The sequence below is a fragment of the Staurois parvus genome, unplaced genomic scaffold (assembly GCF_062004578.1).
Source record: "Staurois parvus isolate SC_StPar_1 unplaced genomic scaffold, SC_StPar_1.0 ptg000147l, whole genome shotgun sequence".
In the NCBI taxonomy this organism is placed as follows: domain Eukaryota; kingdom Metazoa; phylum Chordata; class Amphibia; order Anura; family Ranidae; genus Staurois; species Staurois parvus.
This window is the reverse complement of record NW_028317943.1, coordinates 8,540,378-8,563,148: the sequence shown is the minus strand read 5'-3', so window position 1 is coordinate 8,563,148 and position 22,771 is coordinate 8,540,378. Positions and strand designations below refer to the sequence as shown.

General features: G+C 40.7%; 1 protein-coding gene across 1 annotated transcript in view; it reads left to right on the top strand.

Annotated features, from left to right (window-relative positions):
- The window catches only part of SCAF11 (SR-related CTD associated factor 11), a 156,771-nt gene that overhangs the window by 103,541 nt on the left and 30,459 nt on the right, over positions 1 to 22,771 (top strand). The window contains exons 10-11 of the mRNA XM_089674014.1: positions 2,795 to 2,889; positions 8,791 to 11,682. Coding sequence (XP_089530140.1) covers positions 2,795 to 2,889; positions 8,791 to 11,682 — 2,987 coding nt within the window. The remainder of the gene's footprint in view (positions 1 to 2,794; positions 2,890 to 8,790; positions 11,683 to 22,771) is intronic.

The following is a 22,771-nucleotide window of genomic DNA, read 5'->3' as shown; positions in this document are numbered from 1 at the left end:
AAGAATGATAGTGGGTATGTCAGAGTAGGGTAGCCAGGCAGAGAAGTCATCAAGAAAGCACAACACTGGTCCGGGAGGATGGTAGATCACTGCAATGCTCAGAGAAATGGGAGAAAACAGCCAAATGCAGTGAGTCTCGAAAGAAGAGGATATAGAGGGAGGGGTGGGGAGGACTTGAAAGGTGCTCAGAGGGGATAGAAGCAAATCAACTCCACCTCCTTTCCGGCCACTAGGTTTGTGTGAGTGAGTCCAGTGGAGGCTTCCATGGGAACTTTCTGTAGGAGAAGCAGAATCTGATGCTTGAAGCCAGGTTTCTGTAATTGCTAGTAGGTTAAGGGAGTGGGAGATAAAGGTCACAGAAAGAGGTGAGCTGATTAGACAGAGTGGGCATTCCAGAGTGCACATGAAAAAGAGAGTGTGGTTTTTAGGATTAAGATTATATTGAGTGGATTGCGGCTATTCTTGGAGGAAGGAGAGTGCCTGGTGTGGGGGTGAGATACTGGAGGACCAGGGTTCGGGGAGATATCCCCAGAGGTTAGAAGAAGGAGAGTGAGGAAAGTTAGATGGGTGCGGGATGTATATGAGTGCACATACCTTCCTGCCCTGATGTTTGGGGCAGGAGGTGATGAGAGCAGTTGTAGGGAGATGGTAGAAGTGTCAGTGATATGCATAAGCTTTGGGGTGGAGCAGAGGGGTAAAGAAATGAGATTTTGAGAACAACGGATGCTAATATGTAAAGGAGTAGAGGGGGGCATATTAAAAGGTAGATGGAGTTGGAATCAGACTTGTAGGAGATGTTTCCCAGGGTGTTTTGCTTGCAGTCCATCCAAAGTGCAGTAGAGTTATTGGTTGTTTCTTGCTGCTTTAGTTATCCTGCTGTGTTCAACTGTTGTTTCGCACTCCAGCAGAAAATGCACTCACGCAGGACAATGCCCCATCTGTGACTGTACAACCTGTTTGTGACTTCCCCAAACTATCAACAAATACTAATATAAGGGAGGGACAAGAGGGAGACAACACCAATGTTACATACTCTTCCTCCCTGTAAATACCAACAGAGAACAGGGGTCTAAAAGGGAATTTAAATTAGATAAAATTAAAACAACCATATATGGAGTAGTGTATAGTCTTCAGATGATCGTACTCCTTTCTAATTCTTCGTTTAGGCCACCAGGCACCGTGGAATCTAATATAAATATCCAGAATGTTTGTTTCTTTTTGATGGAGTTTTTACAACCTTTTGGTCTCTGGCAATTGCATAGGTATAGCTTCTATACCAAAAATTGTAGGTACAATGTATCTTTATTATGATACGTGGAAAAACGGCAGGGCACACTGTGTTTAATGCCACTGTGTTCGATGAAACAACGCTTTTTAAATCTAGTATGCATCATATGTGTGGTACAGCCCACATGGGCATTTTAGACCATATACAATGCATTGGGTGCTACAGGTGATTGATTCATGTCGTAAGTCTTACCGTTTTTGCCTGAAAAACTTTTTTTTTTTTGCCCATGGTAGATGTACCAAAAAGCCACAAAGAAAATATATCTCTGATTCTAGGTCGCTTTTCTTTGTTTACTAGGCACAATTAAACTCGTCACATTGGTGGCTCTTCTGAATACTGTTAGGTTTTTGGTAATGTGTTATTTAGTGCAGAATCTTGCAGCAGTATATGCCAATGCTTCTCTATAATGTATTTGATTGTCCATTGTTGATTATTAGAATGGGTAACATATTTGCCAGAAAACCCTTCTGCAACAGGCTACTTCTCCTTATGTCTCCATGAAATACATTCATATTTATTCATAGCTTCCAAAATGTGGTCTTTCTGATACCCATTTACCAGGAACTTCTTAGTCAATAACTGGCCTTTTTCTTGATAGTCATGTTAGTACAATTCATTCTTACCTTTTAGTCCATATAATAGGCTATGTTGTGCTTCCAACTAGGATAATGGCAACTCTTGTGATGACTATGAGTTGTCGGCTATCTCTTTAGTGAGTTTTACAATATTGCCTTCATCCCAGGATAAAACCAGATCCAAGAATACTAAAGATCTAGGGCCAACAACATATGACACTCTTTCCATCTCCTCTGTCACTGTCTCTTCCTGCATCCCCAGTGAGCGGTGTGGGCTTGTGTTGAAGCTGTTAATGCCTGATCCATTCGGCAGTTGTCTGTGTGATTTAGCAGCAGCTGCTGCTGCTCTCCCTGTCGGGCTTGCTTCACCAGCCCAGCTCTGTGCAGATGGATCGTCACATCCAAAGAGGGATCTCCAAGCAGGTGGATGTTGAAGACTGAGATGTGGTTTGATGAGCCTTTAAGCATATGATTTTGTCAGTGCACGCCAATTAAAGGATTAATTGCACTAGGGTGGTTTGTGTTCACTGCAGTGTCTGGTGTTCCAGTGGTATTGAAAGAGCTGCATCCTGTCCAAAGTGAACTTTCAATCCTTTGTGACCGTACTGTGTGTACCTCTGTTAGATTCAATGGACTGAATCATGCTCAGATGTTTTAATTACTGACATTTATATTTGATTAATGAATCTATAAAGCTTCTGTATGAAAAATGTGCTAACCGTATTTTCTTGATGCCCAAAGCAGCCAATCGGTTTCAAATTGTGCATGATTACAGCCCAAGATTCAAAAACTAAGGATTCTGACTGACAGCTGTAGGCAACAAAAAAAAGTCCTTGTTAGCACACTTTTCATACATATGTGAATACACTGTACAATGTGTATTTTGGATTAACCTGTGTTTTTTTTGTTTTTTTTTTCTGTTTTTTCATAGCAATTCCTCATTTTCTGTTGAAACGCTTATCCACTCACCATCGTTTTTGGGTGACTATATATTTACCATAAGACCTTTATCTGTCAGGAGCAAAGGTAACTGTTCTATGAAAAAATATTGTAGCTGAGAATTTTGTATTGAATGTTGTGATTAACTTGTTGAATTTGAGATCGTAGACTGTGCTAAATTGTGTTCTGCAAGTGGATTTAAATTACAATTTAGGATTGGGATGGGTCACAGTATAACTGACTACATATGCTTACATTTTCTTTATTCCTTATTGCAAAACTGCTCCTGCTCCTTCTGATTGCATGGGCTTTGTGAATCAACATCCTTTTTTCAAATCCAGCAACTTTTCTAAATTTTGGTATAATCAGACCATGGAGCCTTCTTTCTTGCAGTTGCCTGCAAAGCCTCTGGAAAACTGCAGGTGAGATGTCATGTGATTATTATAGTATATGTAAAGGTAACATTTTTCTTTTAGCGTTGGATAGAGTAGGAAATGGTTAAAATCATAACCAGGCTTTCTTTATCATTTGTTATGGGGCACAGGATTAATTCTTAGACGAGAGATTATACTGCTGCCTACAGGAGATTGGACACAAGTAAATCTCGCTGTTGGTCTGCCAGATAATACCTTTTCCACTCTCATCATGCTCCAGTCTTATGCTAGAGTCTGAGGAGAATGAGCATCTTCTTTCTGTAATAGAAGCAAATCCTTTCCAAAAACTTTTTCTGGTTTTCCTCAAGATACATTTTTTTTTTCAAAGTACCGGTATTCCAGTGAGTCCAGCCGGAAATGTGACCCTAGAGCACTGGGATCTGTATGGGGAGCTTTTCAGTCGCCCAGGGTACTTTTGTGAGTCAGCCGCAAAGTGCTTTACAGGTCCAGGACCGCTGTACGCCTGCTGGTAGAACCCTGTCCTACCAGAGGAGGCAAAGACTATCTGGAAGGGGCATGTTCACTAGGTCTTGTTCTGCTCCTCTTCAGCTTTGGAGGCTATGCAGGACACCTTCTGGAACAATGCTGTGGTAATTTACAGGTTCAAGTAATATAAAATCTAGCTTCTTCATATTAACATTTTTGCAGGCGCACGCACATATTTACACGTAAAATACTGACCAGTCATGAAGGGGGTAAAACCTTTCGGAGTCAAGTGGTTAAAGCTTTGCTGGAACAAGCAGATTACATATAACTGTAATTGGAGTCTACTATTCTGAAAATATGTGGCCTCCCTTGTCATTATGGTTTTACAATCATTTCGAAAACCGACACCATTTTATGTTATATATTTGCTGTCTGTGGATATTATTGTATTAGAACCTGTGTTGACAGACTTGGGCTTGTGTCCGTTTTAGATGCTTTGAGGTCATTCAGAATTTGACAGGTTCATTTGACCTTCAGTTGACCCCTTTTTGATCTGCAGTTAACTGACTTCAGGCAGGTTTTGCTTTCTCATAGATTTGTATGGGAATAGCTACTTTCACACTATTCTGTATGAAATATGCATAAAAACAGGTGTTTGTGCCACATTTTTCCCACATTCCATTAAATTTAACACAACACATTTTGCATTTTTAACACACTTTGCGGTTTCACATATCACTTCCCACCATTCTGATGTGATTTTCATGCGTTTTTCCAGTGCAACTATTGATGCCACTTTAGAAGTTTTCAAGCCTGGGTTCACAGAACTGCATGCCAAGGGAGATCACATTATATTGTGATTTCAGTGTTATTTCAGCCCCATAGAAGTCTACTATGTTATCTAACAGAAATCACATCAGCATGGATAAGAAACATTCCTATACAACCTGTGTGTGTGTGTGTGTTTGTTTAACCACTTCCAGACCGGACACTTTTACCCCCTTCCTGACCAGGGCAATTTTCAGCTTTTAGCGCTATCACACTTTGAATGACAATTGCGCGGTCATGCAACACTGTACCCAAATGAATTTTTTACCATTTTTTTGAGATAGATAAAGCTTTATTTTGGTGGTATTTATTCACCACTGGGATTTGTATTTTTTTTGCTATGTAAATGAAATGTCCAAAAATTTTGAAAAAAAGTGTTTTTTTAATAAAATTTTGCAAATAAATAATATTTCATCATAAATCTTAGCCAAAATTTATTCCGTTATCTTTTTAGTAAAAAAAAAAAATCCAAATTAGTTTATAAGCAAAAATTATAATTTTTAAACATTTTTTTTTACATTTTTATTTTATTTTTTTATATTATTATTTTTTATTTATTTATTTATTTTTACATACTGTCACCCTAGCAGTACAGTGTCACCATGGTGACACTGTACTACTTGTGAGGGGTGATGAAGATTTTTTTTTTTTTTTACACTGATTGCTTTTACACCCATATAGGATGTAAAAGCAATCATTTCTCTTTCTCTCTGTGTGCATTTATGCACTCATTGAGAAGAACTGAGTGAGCTGTGACTGGTCACAGCTTGTCACATGGTACAAGGCTTTTGTGAATAGCCTTGTACCATGTGACCTCTGTGATCATTCACAGATTTCACACATAGTAAGCAATGATGTAACAAGTGACATCTTGCTTACTACTTTGCATGTGATCACTGATTGGCCAAACAGTGATCACATGATCAGGACCTCGTACAGAGGTCCCGTCCGACGATCGGTGTTTCACTGTGTCCGGAGGACACAGCGGGCACCGGATCGCGGTGCTCCGCGCTCCCAGGGAGCGCGCACAAGCAGGAGGCGGGGAGGCCGTTTATAGACGGCCACCCGACCCTGCAGTGCCACCGTCCGGCCGTTTATATACAACGGCCGGTCGGGAAGTGGTTAAAACCTTCACCTCTCCTTCCACATCCTTGCTGCCTAAAACCTAGATTTACACTGATCCTGTTTTGATTCTTCCTTTTAGCGACCACTCTTTTCTTCCTTTTATCAATGGATCTTTCCTTCTTTCCTTTTATCAATTGACCCTTTTATTTTTTTTTTATCGATCCTTCCTTTGATCGAGAGATCCGTCCTTCCTTCCTTTGATCGAGAGATCCGTCCTTCCTTCCTTTGATCGAGAGATCCGTCCTTCCTTCCTTTGATCGAGAGATCCGTCCTTCCTTCCTTTGATCGAGAGATCCGTCCTTCCTTCCTTTGATCGAGAGATCCGTCCTTCCTTCCTTTGATCGAGAGATCCGTCCTTCCTTCCTTTGATCGAGAGATCCGTCCTTCCTTCCTTTGATCGAGAGATCCGTCCTTCCTTCCTTTGATCGAGAGATCCGTCCTTCCTTCCTTTGATCGAGAGATCCGTCCTTCCTTCCTTTGATCGAGAGATCCGTCCTTCCTTCCTTTGATCGAGAGATCCGTCCTTCCTTCCTTTGATCGAGAGATCCGTCCTTCCTTCCTTTGATCGAGAGATCCGTCCTTCCTTCCTTTGATCGAGAGATCCGTCCTTCCTTCCTTTGATCGAGAGATCCGTCCTTCCTTCCTTTGATCGAGAGATCCGTCCTTCCTTCCTTTGATCGAGAGATCCGTCCTTCCTTCCTTTGATCGAGAGATCCGTCCTTCCTTCCTTTGATCGAGAGATCCGTCCTTCTTTCCTTTGATCGAGAGATCCGTCCTTCCTTCCTTCCTTTGATCGAGCCATATATCCTTCCTTCCTTTGATTGAGTTATCCGTCCGTCCTTCCTTTGATTGAGTTATCCATCCTTCCTTCCTTTGATTGAGCCATCCTTCCTTCCTTTGATTGAGCCATCCTTCCTTCCTTTGATTGAGCCATCCTTCCTTCCTTTGATTGAGCCATCCTTCCTTCCTTTGATTGAGCCATCCTTCCTTCCTTTGATTGAGCCATCCTTCCTTCCTTCCTTTGATTGAGCCATCCTTCCTTCCTTTGATTGAGCCATATATCCTTCCTTCCTTTGATTGAGCCATATATCCTTCCTTCCTTTGATCGAGCCATATATCCTTCCTTCCTTTGATCGAGCCATCCATCCTTCCTTCCTTTGATTGAGCCATATATCCTTCCTTCCTTTGATTGAGCCATATATCCTTCCTTCCTTTGATCGAGCCATATATCCTTCCTTCCTTTGATCGAGCCATCCATCCTTCCTTCCTTTGATCGAGCCATCCATCCTTCCTTCCTTTGATCGAGCCATCCTTCCTTCCTTCCTTCTTTTGATCGAGCCATCCTTCCTTCCTTCTTTTGATCGAGCCATCCTTTCTTCCGTTCTTTTGATCGAGCCATCCTTTCTTCCGTCCTTTTGATCGAGCCATCCTTTCTTCCGTCCTTTTGATCGAGCCATCCTTTCTTCCGTCCTTTTGATCGAGCCATCCTTTCTTCCGTCCTTTTGATCGAGCCATCCTTTCTTCCGTCCTTTTGATCGAGCCATCCTTTCTTCCGTCCTTTTGATCGAGCCATCCTTTCTTCCGTCCTTTTGATCGAGCCATCCTTTCTTCCGTCCTTTTGATCGAGCCATCCTTTCTTCCGTCCTTTTGATCGAGCCATCCTTTCTTCCGTCCTTTTGATCGAGCCATCCTTTCTTCCGTCCTTTTGATCGAGCCATCCTTTCTTCCGTCCTTTTGATCGAGCCATCCTTTCTTCCGTCCTTTTGATCGAGCCATCCTTTCTTCCGTCCTTTTGATCGAGCCATCCTTTCTTCCGTCCTTTTGATCGAGCCATCCTTTCTTCCGTCCTTTTGATCGAGCCATCCTTCCGTCCTTTTGATCGAGCCATCCTTCCGTCCTTTGATCGATCGAGCCATCCTTCCGTCCTTTGATCGATCGAGCCATCCTTCCGTCCTTTGATCGATCGAGCCATCCTTCCTTCCTTTGATCGATCGAGCCATCCTTCCTTCCTTTGATCGATCGAGCCATCCTTCTTTCCTTTGATCGATCGAGCCTTCCTTCCTTCCTTCTTTTGATCAAGCCCTCCTTCCTTCCTTTGAGCCATCCTTCCTTCCTTCCTTCTTTTGATCGAGCCATCCTTCCTTCCTTCTTTTGATCGAGCCTTCTTTTCTTCCGTCCTTCTTTTGATCAAGCCCTCCTTCCTTCCTTTGAGCCATCCTTCCTTCCTTCCTTCTTTTGATCGAGCCATCCTTCCTTCCTTTGATTGATCGAGCCATCCTTCCTTCCTTTGATTGATCGAGCCATCCTTCCTTCCTTCCTTCCTTCCTTTGATCGAACGATCCAACCTTCCTTCCTTCCTTTGATCGAGCGATCCATCCTTCCTTTGATCGAGCGATCCATCCTTCCTTCCTTTGACCGAGCGACTCGTCCTTCCTTCCTTCCTTTGACCGAGCGACTCGTCCTTCCTTCCTTCCTTTGATCGAGCGACCTGTCCTTCCTTCCTTCCTTTGATCGAGCGACCCATCCTTCCTTTGATTGAGCGATCCTTCCTTCCTTCCTTTGATCGAGCGATCCATCCTTCCTTTCTTTTGAGCGATGGAAGGCTCTAAAATTGCAGCTGTATAAAAATCCATGGATAAGGGATGGCTAGGGAGTAGAGGTGAGGGTTTAAGCCTATCAGTTATCTATGCTGATGTGATAACAGAAGTCTGTGGACTGAAATCACACTGAAGTCTACCAGGAACCTTGTCCAAAGTTGCACTGTGCTGAGTTGATTAGAACGGCACCATTGAATATATTGTTTCCCTTGTCATGTGATTCTGTAAACTGGGGCTTGAGAACTTCCCACAGGTGCGTTTCATTTTTCATGTGGTTTTCATTCATTTCAATGGAGAGATGCATTTTTGGTGCAGGATTTTTTTTTAAACCACAACTTAAGCACAACGGACCAGTGTGAAAAGATACATAGAATTTAAAGGGATTCCACTTTCTTCTGCTTTTTTTTTTTTTTTTAACTGAAGAATGCACCAAAGGTGTATCAGTGTGAAAGCAGTGTGAATTGTATAGTTGGTTTGAATTAATGTGTTGATAAAATAGGAAAAAAGTAACATTTTGTATTCTTTTTATAGCAGTTGACATTTTTTCTTTTTTGTTTTAAAAAAAAAAAAACAAACAGGTTTTTCCAAGAGAACATGTGTTCACTCTTGTGCTCAAGAAGGAACAGAGAAAAAACAAGCCGCTTCTAGTAATAAAGGAGCAAGAAAAAAAAGTGTGCAGTCCAGTACTAGAAGACGCTCAGCAAGAAACAGCAAACCTGATGTCAGCCAACTTCAAAGCTCACCAAAATCCAGCAACTCTGATAACGATGCACCTGGCTGTAATAGCTCTTCCACAAACACACTGTCAACTGATCATTCAAATAAACCACCTGCAAAACAAAGAAAGAGAGCACCCAAAAAAGCTCCTCAAACAAGAAAGCGACTCAGGTCAGCAACACAAACTCAGCAAGAAGCTGGTGAAAGTAAAGGTGATTCTGAAAGTGAATCGGAACAAGATGAAAAAAAGTTGAAGATGCCAGATTTGTCTGACACAACACAGTTTGAAGTAACTAGGTCTCCTGCAAGCAGTTCTGAAAAGGTATACCAGCCAGTAGAAGATCATTCCTCTGTTTTGTCCCCTATGGACCAGTCTGCAGAAAAACACACACCTGATTCATCACCTATGCAAAACGTAAAAAGCTTTGATAAAGAGACATGTGCTTCTCCAGAACAGCATAATGAACATCCACTTGATAAAGAGAATTCACCACCTTCTCCAGTATTTACAAATGGTCAGACTGCATTAGGAGAAAGTCAGCCAGAGTCCGTGTTTGGAAGTGAATTAGACCCAGATGTAGTAGAATCTACACAGCACCTAAGCACTGAAGTGAGGCATTCTTTGCAGGCAGAGAATCTGCAAGTAAATGAAGGAGAATGTCAGGGATCTCAACCTTCTGTTAAGTATACTGATAATGTCTGCTTTCACAAGGAACCCGAATCTTCGGAGTCTGAAAATGAGTTGGTGGGTGATGAAAGAAACACTTTTCCTTCAACACCATCAGAAGATATTCCCGATTGTATGGAGGAAGACTACTCGGACATTGATCACAAAGGTGTGCAGTCATCTGAAAGCTTGAATGAAAACCAGGCAAGCAAATTCTCCCAGTCAAAAACTGAACATTTGCCAGATTTAGAAAATCAGAAAGAATCCTCTAAGAATGAAGAATCTACAAGTTTGCTAGCAGCTGATCCTGAAAAGCAGTTTGACTTGGAGCAGTCACTTAGTTCCTCTCATTCTTTTAAAGAGGACCCATCTGAAACTTCAGACCTTCCTAAAGTGCTAAATGTGGAATCTCCTCTGCAGGATAGTTCTTTTGTAAGTGATGATGGTTTAGGTGATAAAGTTAATGGAGTGGAAAATAGCTTGCAGGAACCCAAGCTGACAGACCCTGAAACAAGTGTACCTGGTGATTCAGAGCACGGGAGCAACACTGACATTTCTGCAAATCGAACACCGCTAGCTGAACAGTCTACAGCTGAGGAGTTGTGTAATGTCAGTGAAGTTCAAGATAGATTATGCAACGATGACTTACAAAATGTACCTTTAGTTGGTGACAAAGCTGAAAGCAGTCCTGATGATTCTAGTGCTGTGGCTGGTGGCAAAATGTCTGATGATGCTGATAATGGAAGGAAATCAGATTTTAGCGGTAAAGAACAGGTAGCTTATGGTGAAGACAATACTGAATCTGTAGCTATGGAATGCGATTCAGTCTGTAGTGATCGTGAATCTGAACAACCCACAAAATTGACTGAAGCAATTGTAGCTGAACCTGGTTCTTCTGTTGCAACAAAAACAGAAGAACTTGAATCCACTGAAAAACGGTCAGTGCCACTGGGTGAAGACACACAGAAAAAAGAAGTGCGTCCACGAAAATCTAGGTTCCACTCTCCATCAACAACATGGTCTCCTACTAAGAGTGAAGTTAAAGAGAGGCAAAAATCACGTTCTCGATCACGTTCTAAAAATAGAGACTCTCCTGTTAAACGCAAGTCTAGATCACGTAGTAAGGATAGAGAACGGAATCATAGCGAGCAGTGGAAAGGCAGAAGTCGAGACAGACGCCATAGGAGGCAGTCTAGATCTAAAAGTCGGTCTCGCTCAAGGTCAGGGTCGCGAACTAGAAATCGAAATAGAAGTAATACAGCTGAGAGAAGTGAAAAGGACTCTCCTTCTTGGAGAGAAAGACGATTAAATGACAATTGGAAAAGTCCTAGGGGAAATGATAGATACAGAAGGAATGAGCATGAAAAACCAAATGAACATTTTAGAAGTGATAAATATGACTCAAGAGATTCATCTGAGCAATATACAGAAATTAAAATTGACCACCCAGATTGGATGTCAGAAAAGATTAAATCTTTTGACAGCAGAGGCAGGGGAGATGGCTGGATGAGAGGCGATAGGAGAGGGTGGGGAGACAATAGGGGCAGAGGAAGGGGAGAAATTAGGGGAAGAGGAGATTACAGAGGAAGAGGTGATTTTAGAGGAAGGGGAGACCACCGAGGTAGGGGGGATAGTCGAGGTAGAGGAGGGAGCAGAGGAAGAAGTTCTCCTAGAGGCTGTCATTGGGACGATAACCAGTATAATTCAGGTGATTCGTGGAACAGAAATGTGAACATGGACTGGAATTCACCCAGGGGCCATGGTGGCCGTGGCAGAGGCGGTTTCAGAGGCGGTTTTAATTATGGAGACCAAAATGAGAACTCTTGGAACAATAGACAGCCCTACTCAGGAAATTCAAATGCTTTAGGGCAAGAGTCTACTAGGGTGCAAGAACACAAAAACTATAAACCGAAATATGAGGAAATATTTGAGCCACCTGTTGATCGATCAGGGTGGACTTCTGCATCAAGTTGGGCTGTTAGAAAAACCCTACCTGCTGATGTTCAGAATTATTATTCAAAAAGAGGAAAAAGCTCCACTGGATCCCAGCAGGGATGGACTAGACCAGAAGTAACTCAGGACCAAGGTTTGTATTTTACATGCTTTTTTTTTCCCTTTAACAAAATCCAGAATCTTTTTCAAAGTGGGTAGGTAACATGTATGTGTTAAATGTTTAGTAACAAAATATTTAGGAATTTATCCTCAGTATTCATATCAGAAGTACTGAAGTCTCAGCAGCTCAGCTTACCTTGCTCCCCCTCTCCAAGAGCACCTGCTCTCTGCTTAAAGCTGCTGCATCACTGTTGGAATGGAGGAGCATGGTGAGCTGAGTTGCAGTGAAACTAATTCAGTGCTTCTGTTGTGAACTTTGAGGGTGATTTGCTTCCGTGTGCCTGCAGCTACAGGTCAGTAAAACAGTAAAAGCTTGTTTTAAAGCAAATGTAACGTGTTTTTTTTGTTTTTTTTTGTTTCTTTTGTTGTGTTTTTTTTTAACAGAAATGTGTATACTTTAATGCCAAAGGCCTGGCCACTGGTTCACTTTAAAAGATCATCTAAAATGTACCCGTGACAGTATAGTCCATAAACGTGCACACTCTTTCTGTACTATCCAAATAGTAAAAATAGTTAAATGAAGAAAGCTATTGTGTGTATTCTGTTTAGCAGCATGATTGGGTTCCTAAGCACCTTTTTTTAAATCAATAATAGGATGCTTATTTCACAGGTTTCTGACTCTAGGGCAGTGTTTCTCAACTCCAGTCCTCATGGACCCCCAACAGGTCATGTTTTCAGGATTTCCCTCAGATGAAACAGCTGTGGTAATTACTAAGGCAGTGAAACTGATCAAATCACCTGTGCAAAATAATGGAAATCCTGAAAACATGACCTGTTGGGGGTCCATGAGGACTGGAATTGAGAAACACTGCTCTAGGGGGACTTTATCTGACCACCAGTCTTTTTGAATATACTGTACAAGCAGTAGCAATAAGATGTAACTTTGTGTAGAGGATAAGTGGGGTTTGCAGTGGTAATGTTTTGCCTAGCACAAAAAAAAAAAAGCTTGACAGTGGTGCATGATCACTTTAAATTTTTTAAGTAGTAGGAAAGGTTAAAGTAGGGTTTAAAATTGTTACGTCCCCCTGCTTTATATGCATGCTTCACCCCGTTGGGACACACACACAGTGTTCTGTTTTATTTTTTTATTTTTGGGGGGGGGGGCGCAGCGGTCTTTCAATGCTTTGTCAGTTGTCGGCTTTCTTTTTCACCAATGGCTCCCTGATGCAGGGGAGCCAGAACTGTGTGATTACACAAAAGAAAAGTAAAAAGTATTCTAAACTGAGATTGTAACCAACAGTATGCAACATATAAGGAAGATGTGGGGTGGGCAACATTTTAAACCCTGTTTCTTAGGCAGGACACAGGCTCCTTTCAAGTTTTAACAATAGGTCACATACTGCTCCTTCAGATGAGGACACTGGACAATCTGTCATCTTTGCCCTCTTCCCCTGTGGGATACCCCTGAACCCCTCTCTCTTCCCAGTACTCCCACCTTGGGGTAGTCCCTGGATGGCGGGAAGTGCCTTGGGTGGGAACAGTGGTGGAAGGCTGTGACAGTTTTAAATAGTTGTATCCATAGTATAACGTATGCCACTTTTATACAGTTTTTTTTTGCAGCTATTAACATAGCATGCACCACTATCCACATGAGATTTTGACACAACCACTTGGGCATATTTTGGTGTGCAATCAGCCTATTCCTCATTGTCCCAGCTTCTTTAGGAGGCTCTGGAGCAATTCTGCGTGCACTGAATAAAGGATAAGTTTACTTTTCCTAACATGTTACACCTGTATGCAGACGTAACATGTTTTTGTGCTGCAGCTGAAAGAAACCTTTAGTGCCCATTCACATATATGCTTATTGGATGCGGTTTGAACCACATCCAATCTTCGACATGTGAAATACCATTGTTTCCTATGGTGCCTGTTCACATATGTCCGGTTTGGATTCAGTGTAGTTTTAAAAACAGTCATGTCCGATTTCTGAGCAGTGGCTTCAGGTTTAGGTGCAGATTACAAGCTATTGACTTCTATGGGAACTGTTCCTAAACTGCATATGTGTGAACAGGATAAGATCCTGAGCTAATCCTGTCCTGAACCTGATGTGAGTCTGTGAACAGCTACTGTATCAGTTCGCTGTGAAACCTGGTAGACAAGGTACCCTCCTGTTTGAAGCTAAAGCTGTGTCCACCTTGGATCTGAGGTCACCAGTATGTGATCTGTTCCCATACAGGAGCTTCTGTTCAAGGACTGGCCAAATCCAGACAAAGTGTATAAGCCTCTCACGCATTCTTCACAACAGTATCCAATATAGGATAAGTTCACCTTTTAGTAAAAAATATTAAATGCACATTGTTTTGCAGGTATAAAATGTGCATTTATTATTTTTGTCTGCAGGTGCCTGTAAAGCATTGCACCTGAGGTGACCACAGAGGACAAGGGGGCACTCTTTACGTCTGGAGGAAAAGAAATGTAATCTCCAAACATGGAAAGGTTTCTTCACAGTGAGAGCTGTAAAAATGTGGAATAGACTCACTCAAGAGTTGGTTCTGGCCAGCTCAGTGGATTGCTTTAAAAAAAAAAAAAAGGCCTGGATTCTTTCTTGGATACACAGAATATAACTGAATACTAACATTTACAGGTAAAGTTGATCCAGGGAATATCCGATTGCCTCTCGAGGGATCAGGAAGGATTTTTTTTCCCTGCAGGAGCAAATTGGATCATGCTTTGCTGGGTTTTTTTTTTTTTTGCCGCCTTCTGGATCAACTGTGGGTATAGAATTAGAATTATAACTTTTTTTTTTTTTTTTTTAATGGTTGAACTGGATGGACTTTTGTATTTTTTTTTTTTAGCCAGACTAACTATGTAACTATGTAGTAACCTATTCATTTTCGATATCATGCAAAAAAACTAATTCATCCGATATTCTCAGTGCGTTTACCAGCCATTAGATAGAATGAGAGATGTTCTAATGAATTGTAAATGTTTCAAAATAGTAATACAAGATGAGGAGAGCAGGAGGAGTTTAGTTTGAAAGGGGGGTCATTCCCAGCTGCGACTCGTGTTTTGTGCTTGCGAATTTCACCTTGAGCTACTGAGCTCTAGAAACAGGATATTCTTTTTTGTCCATTGAGGGACACAGGACTTCAGAAATTCTTAAAGGAGATCTGTAGTCACAGTATACACTTTCAAAATACACCTTTTTAACTGCCTGTTTGTCATGTTCTTAGCCAACTTCTTGGATTCTCTGCATGCATTTTAGCTTCTCCTCTGCTCATTCCTTTGATTTATCTTCAGTTTCTAAGGACTACATGTCCCATGGTCCCTTGCCTACAAGCAATGATTCATGTATTGGTCTCTGAATCTCCTCCTTTCAGCACCTCTGTAGTTAAGAAGATAGACTTTGTGAAATGTGTGAATTAGCAGTGCTTTCTCACAGGGTATAGTGAATGCGTGTTATAGAATCCAAGAATCCAATTTAATTGGAAGAAGCTAGAAAAAAAAATTGAAATTCGGTGTGGAAATGTAATATGATTTTAATTTTTGACCGTAGATACACTTTAAACAGGTTATACTACTGCCCACAGGAGGTCAAGACACTGACAAACAAAATCATTAAAGCAAATGTAAACCAAACATTTCATATTCCTGATATGTGCATGCTGTACCATGTACTTGTATGAAAACATATCCTGTTCTATGTGTTGCTTCCTTTTTGGGAAATCCCTGGTGTTTCTGCCAGTCCATCTGCTTATCTATTAAAAACTGACCACACTATGCATGAGAGCACAGTGTGATGAATTTTCTGGCTGTACTAAAACTCAGCCTGCTCTCCTCCAATGATCATAATTGTCCTGTCATTCCCCCCTGCACAGCCATTCACTGGGAATATCAGTCTGCTCCTGTTTTCTGCTCCCTTAGCTTTTATGCAACTGTGAACAGAGGGTATGTGACAACATAAAGGGTAAAAAAAAAAAAATTTACAATTTTTTTTTTTTAATCTATACACAAATGTTACATAGTCTGGCTGAAAAAAGACAAAAGTCCATCCAGTTCAACAAAACAATAACCTAATCCTACACCCACAGTTGACCCAGAGGAAGGCAAGAACCCAGCAAAGCATGATCCAATTTGCTCCTGCAGGGGAAAAAATTCCTTCCTGATCCCCCGAGAGGCAATCGGATATTACCTGGATCAACTTTACCTATAAATGTTAGTGTCCAGTTACATTATGTGTATCCAAGAAAGAATCCAGGCCTTTTTTAAAGCAATCCACTGAGCTGGCCAGAACCAACTCTTGAGGGAGTCTATTCCACATTTTCACAGCTCACATGTGAAGAAACCTTTCTGTGTTTGGAGATTAAATTTTTTTTCCTCCAGACGTAAAGAGTGCCCCCTTGTCCTTTGTGATGACCTCAGGGTGAATAGCTCTACACCGAGTTCACTATATGAACCACTGATGTATTTATACATGTTGATCATATCCCCCTTAATTTCCTTTTCTCAAGAAAGAATAAATTCAGCTCCTCTAATCTTTCCTCATAGCTGAGCTCCTCCATGCCTCTTATCAGTTTGTTTTCCCTTCTCTGCACTTTCTCCAGGTCCCCAATGTTCTTTTTGTGAATTGGTGCTCAAAATTGAACTGCATATTCCAGATGAGGTTTTTCCAATGATTTGTACAGGGGTAGAATATTTATCTCTCTGGAGTCTATACCTGTTTTAATACAAGAGAGGATTTTGCTTGCTTTAGAAACTGCAGCTTGGCATTGCATTCCATTATTAAGCTTATGATCTACCAGAACCCCCAGATCCTTCTCCACCATTGATTCCCCCAGTTGTACCCCCCCTAGTATGTATGAGGCATGCATATTCTTAGCCCTCAAGTGCATAACCTTACATTTATCAACATTAAACCTCACTTGCCACATAGTTGCCCAATTAAACAGTGCATTGAGGTCGGCTTGTAAGTTGGAGACTGTAAAGGACGTTATTCCACAGCTTGTTTTGCCTTTTTTTTTTTTTTAACAGAGTGAGTTCTCTTACAAGGTGAGGGTTTACAATCACTTTAAGCCATCCCCTGCATAACTCTGCCTCTAACCATCATGCTTCAGTTTTTTGGTAGTGTTCTAGGAGTGTTCGAGGAGGTTGGATGCCTTTTTCTTAGCTCAGTGTATAATCAGCAGTTTCTTTGGAGTCCCTAAGTGTACTTCGCTTGACTGAAAGATTGCATGGCTAGCCTGAAATGTGGTGTTCAGGCACTGTGCTCTGCATCTGCATGCTTTTCATATCTCTTTCCAGTCTCTGGTGTGGTTGGGCTGAAGGCTGGCAGCTGCCTTACTGTTGTACATTTGTGGAAAGGGTTAAGCCCGAGGGTCTCTAGCACTGGCTTTGTTAGGTGTAGTGTTCAGCAAACTGCTTTTTCCCATCATTCAATTTAATGCTGTTCCTGCTTTTTAAGAACCTACGGGACCATCTAGTCTCGTTCCACTGCCCTCTTACAGTGACTGTTCTTAGCAGCAGCTGCCTGGGTTTGTGAGTATGCAAGGCTTTGCCTCAGCCCTTTTTTTCTGTTATGCAGCTCAACATGCTCAGTAGATCGTCCCACAGCAATGAGTGGCCTCAGTCCATTTTCTTTTACTACTTCTAGGGGAAATTTTTTGGTATCCCAAGAAGGAACAAACACCTGTTACCCCCTGGGACACCTGTTAGATCCCCGGACCCCTAATATATATAGGGTTGTCCTCATTCGAGTCTTCTACACCTCCCTCAGGTGAGGCCAAGACCACCTGTATTCCCAAGACCCCTTATGCCTACTTTGGCGTTTGTGCAGCGTTAATAGAGCAATCTGCTTGCAGAGCCTGACTCTCACTCTACTGGGGCATCATCTGAAAGTGTGCTCTAAGCCCCTTTTGCCATCTTTTATTCCGAATCCTCTGTTTAATTTTTGCTAATTCCATATGACTCGGATTCACTAGTTTTTCTTCCTGACCTGATTGGTAAATACTACCATCCATTTGAAGGATCCGCATACTGCTTTAGGCCTAGGGCCTATGGGGCTCTTTTGGGTGCAAAGACCATACCAATATGCTCTGTATTTAAACATTCTTCTGAGGACTAGAAACCTATGAAAGAATAGGCTCCTCCTGACATGAGATTTTTCTCTTTGAAAGGGAATTTATGGCAAGGTGCTCTCCACCTACTTTAGGCACTCCTAGTAATGCACCTTAACAAGCATACAACCAAAAAGGCACGGACAGACTCCTCACTTTAAAATTTCATTAAAGTTTCCAATGGTTCCCACTGCTCTCAGCCAATCCTGTAAGAGCCGAGAGGGGAGCAGCTGCATATGTGCACAGTCCTAGACCGAAATCAATCTCAGATGAGTATTTAGGGGAGCTGCTCTTAACAGTTTTTTCTTTTACCTTAACGTAGAGAATGCATTAAGGTAAAAAACCTGGTACCTTTACAACCACTTTAAGTCTAATTACCTGAGCTAACTCTCCATTATTTGTTAGCAGTGACTGATTTGTTAAACCATGTCATTATGATTTAATCTCTTATTATGGACCCCTCCATCACAAAGAGAAACCTTTTGTGTCCTTGGGTTTTTTATACAAATGTCTAGAAAACAAAGTCGGGCTAGGCGCTAGATTGCACTATGGAGCCAAAACTATTCCAATGCTGCTGTATAGTCCCCTTGGGAGTAGAGGTATGGAATATAAAAAACAGGAAAAAAGCGCACTAGAAGATTTGCAAATGTTCTACTTAGGTACGTATAAGAGATGAATAATACCCAAAGACCAGTCCAAGCTAGTTTAATCCATCTGTTAAAAATATGATACTTTAATAAGAACAAGATAAAAATGTAACACTGGTCATGCCATTCTTAATAGCCACCATTGTATTAAATATACTCATGAGTGATTCATCAAGAAAACCAACATGATCTTGCCAAATGGTGATAATGCCTCCTGATTCTGGGCTGCATTGCTGTGGATGTATAAGTTGGATACAATAAGGCTAAACCCTCCAGGCACAAGACTCAGGTGCCGGAATGATGTAAAGACAATCACAAACATGGCCTCTTTTGAGGATGCAGATGCTCTGAACTGGGAAGTGATGTCACCGTTGAGCCGGATGTGTCCTTCGTGCTATCCCAGTCCTCGGGATGGTGGCTGGAGGGACTTGAGTTTGAGTCTTGAATAATGTGTTTCAAAGCAAAAGCTTCTTTATCAAATCCAAACAATGAACAAAGAGCAGTCTAATCTATCAACTGCCTAAGGGGCGGGGGTTGGTGGATGTGGAATGTAAATATACTACCTGATCCTCACATTACTCCAACTCCATTCCTAATATAGTAAGTTGCAATATTAGAACCAGATGCAGCATATTAACACAGACCATTACATACTACACTATATATAAATTCAGACTTGCGAAAAGGGATAATAAAGCATGAGAATTGTTTTATTTAAATTGATTATAGCCACTGTTATGTAGGAATAAAATTAACCGTTTATACTCTGAAGAGAGTCCAGGATCATATATAGGTATATTAGAATAGAAGAATAGTAGAGAATAAAAATAAAAGAAAAAATGGCAATAATATAGAAATATTAGAATGACTCATAAAATAATTATATATCTGTATGTATATCTGTGTCCTCATTTAATCCATGGGGACGCAAATTGTTAAGTTTATGAATCCAGTAGGTTTTTTGTTTACATAATTTGAAAAATTTCTTAGTAGTAGTAAGATGTTGGGACATACTTTCAATAGCAAAAAATTGTAAAGCTGAGATACTTTTATTATTATAAGGGCAAAATGGCGTGGAACAGAATGGTCTGGGGAACCTTCTCCAATCAATCTGTGGTGCCCCCCTTATGCGGTTGCATAAGGTGCATTTTTGTATGCCCCTCATACTGTAACTTAAAGGGGCATAATCCATACACAACATGGTTCATAGAGCATGTTACGAACTGGTTAATGGCAAAAATATCCCCACTGGTGCTTTGAAAAGAGGATTGACTGTGTAATATTAACTGACACGTGAGGTAATCCCGCCGTTTTTTTTTTCTTTTTTTGCATCTATATGTGCCTACCCTCTTGTCAAAGTAACCTTGAATGTCCCTATGGCCTAAATGTTCCTAGGTGTCAACATATTCTTGAGGGTCCTAGCACGTCTGTACACAATATTACATAAAAAAGAGCCTAATCTGGGGTTTAAAAGCTAAAGGTACCAGTTTTTCTGGAAAAAAAAATTAAGAATTAAATGCAGTAATAAATTCAATCTCATTCAAGTCTCTCTTTTTCCTAGCACGTGTATCTTCAGTTGAATACCTTTCATGGTCTTCCATGACTAGGGATAATGGATACCCTTTATCTAAAAGCTTTTGGATCGAAATTTGACTCTTTACCTCATAATCCTCTAATTTAGAACAAGTTCAATGTGATCTGTTAAACTGACCTGCAGGAGTGTTTTTAAGCAATGACATGACCAGTGTTACACATTTTTCTCTTGTTCTAATTAAAGGATTATATTTTTAAAAGATGAATTAAAATAGCTTGTGCTGGTTTTTGGGCATTATTTATGTATCTCTTATACATACCATAAGTAGAACGTTATTTGCAAATCTTCTAGTACGCTGTTTTTTTATTAAACAAATGTCTGGAGCCCTGCTCTTCAGCTATGATGACTTCTTACAAGCGTAGTGAGTCAACCATAGAAGAATTGTAACTCTCCACACAAAATTGCTAGTAACATAGTTGCTTCTGTAGCATACCCCACATACATAGCCTCATTACCACACTGAAGAAACATCAACCTAGCAATAGGCCTGCTAAGTACTCGCAACAGTGAGTTACAAAGACTGGGTTAGGAAAACTGCCTTCGCTCTAGATTGATAAATCTGTATAGGATCCCCAGACTTACTGGCCTGAGCTGAATAGTGGAGTCCTGTGAAATGCTGCAAAGACAGGTGATCACTGCCAAATACAGGACTGCGGTGGAGAACTCCAGTGTAGGTAATGAACTGGAGAACTGTCTGTTCCTTGACTGACTGCAGAGACTTCCATTATTTAACATATCCTACATAAATCTACCAGCAGCTGTTGGTACTAGACACATCCACTGTCCTGAGGACACTAAAAAAAAAACTAAGGCATGATTGATGTGGGCAGTTATCCTGCTGTCTCCATACAGTCCAAGAATTCCTGTCTCCCTCAATGGTTGAGAGGCAACAATTAAATCTTGAAAGACTGTACATTTTTACACATTAGCACTCCTAATATGTGCAGATGTATTTTGAAAATATAAAAATTATTCTCCCATCTTCTTCCTTTTTTTTTTGTTTCTATGTGCTGAGAGCTCCATACTTGCAGAGTTGAAAGTTGCATAGTCTGGTTGAAAAAAGTCCATCTACTTCAACCCATAGAAAAAAGCGCAGACACAACAATAGAAAACATCCGTATACATAATTCTGCAGGGGTTACTCAAGAAAATTGGAAACCCTACATGATTTGCAGGTGTCCCGTGAAGACTGAGATTGAGCTCTGCAGTCACTTTTGCAGCAGTTGTTTTTATTATTTTGGGTCACAATTCTGTGCGATGTCCTTTTTGTCTTTTTTGGTCAGTTGACCATGTTGACTGGCTATGCTTATCAAATGATGGTTTCCAGGATAGAGGATAAGCCGTCATAACCTTTGATACTGTACCTCATGATACAGCAAATAAATTGCCAACTTGAGTCACAGGCACCATCTAAGCGGGTACCAACAATTTTACCTCTTTTGAAGCTCAGTAAGCAGTGATATGCTTCTGTATTACTTGCAGTGAATGACAAAAGTGAGACTTCCCACCTTTTAGCTAGGTGTCTCATCACACAGCAGAAGTAAAGCATGTTACATCACTTCCGTTTCAATGCGAAACGTGTCGTCGCCTTCACACCTGCAAATCATGTAGTGTTAACATTTTTTTTGTCCAAACCCTGTATACCCAAATTTGATCCAGAGGATGGGGAAAAAAGAAATATAGTGATACAATTTGCTCCAGTGAGGGGAAAAAATTCCTTCTTGATTTCCCAGATTCACATAACCGTGGTGCTGATACCTAGATAAGTAGGCAACTCTTTAGAAATTTGGTTAAACCCTGTCCATATTACTTTCCAGACAGCTGATTGTGGCTGCCTTGTTGTAGGAGCATATAATCTCCACTGATTGCATAAGAGTATTCTGGTTTAGGATGGTATTGTAAGACATCCAATCAAGCGGATATGTGGCACATATGCCTGCTTTGTTTTGCAGTGTCTGCAGTTACAATACAGATAGACTAAATGTAAACAATACTATTTACATGGGACTGAACAGCTTTCAAAATAGAGCAAATGAAAACTCCTTATTAGGTTATCTACAAAGTTGCTTGGTATACATTTTAAAGGAATCCACTACTTAGAGCAATATGGAGAATGCCATTGCTGACTTTCTTCTGAAAATGATGGCTCCCTGGTTGTCTTTGGCATCAGTCATTTTTCAGTCAGACCTAGAACAACAATGTGGACTAATTTTTGGGGTTAGGGTGTGGGAAGACAGGCTATTGGTTGAACTGGAGGGACATGTGTCTTTTTTTCAACCACACTAACCATGTACCTATGTAGCTATGCTTTACTAAAACACCTCAGATGGTGCCATCCTATGCATATCTTAAAATAAGGTAAAAAAGTGAAGGATTTTTTTGTTCAACACTGAAGACCTAGGGTATGGTTTCAAAATACAAAAGAAGACTAGTCTTTTTTTATATTCGTTACTGTATATTTTCTTTGCACATCTATGGTTTTACTGTGTCCATCCTTTTGCAAGTGGTTCTTGTGCCAAGCCCTGGGTGGATATGCAATAAATTTTAATATACATGTACTGAGAGAGTACAACATATCTTTGGATTTTTACCTCATGGTATTAATATAATACAGTAATTACCATTTTGAAATATATTCTGGTAAGAGCAATAGTTAATCAGCCCTTTTTTGTATAAAAACTAAAACTGGTCTTTTGTACTTCACACACGAGTATTACGTGTACAGCAATGTTCAATTGGTTTTAAGTTAAATTCCAGATTTTATTTATT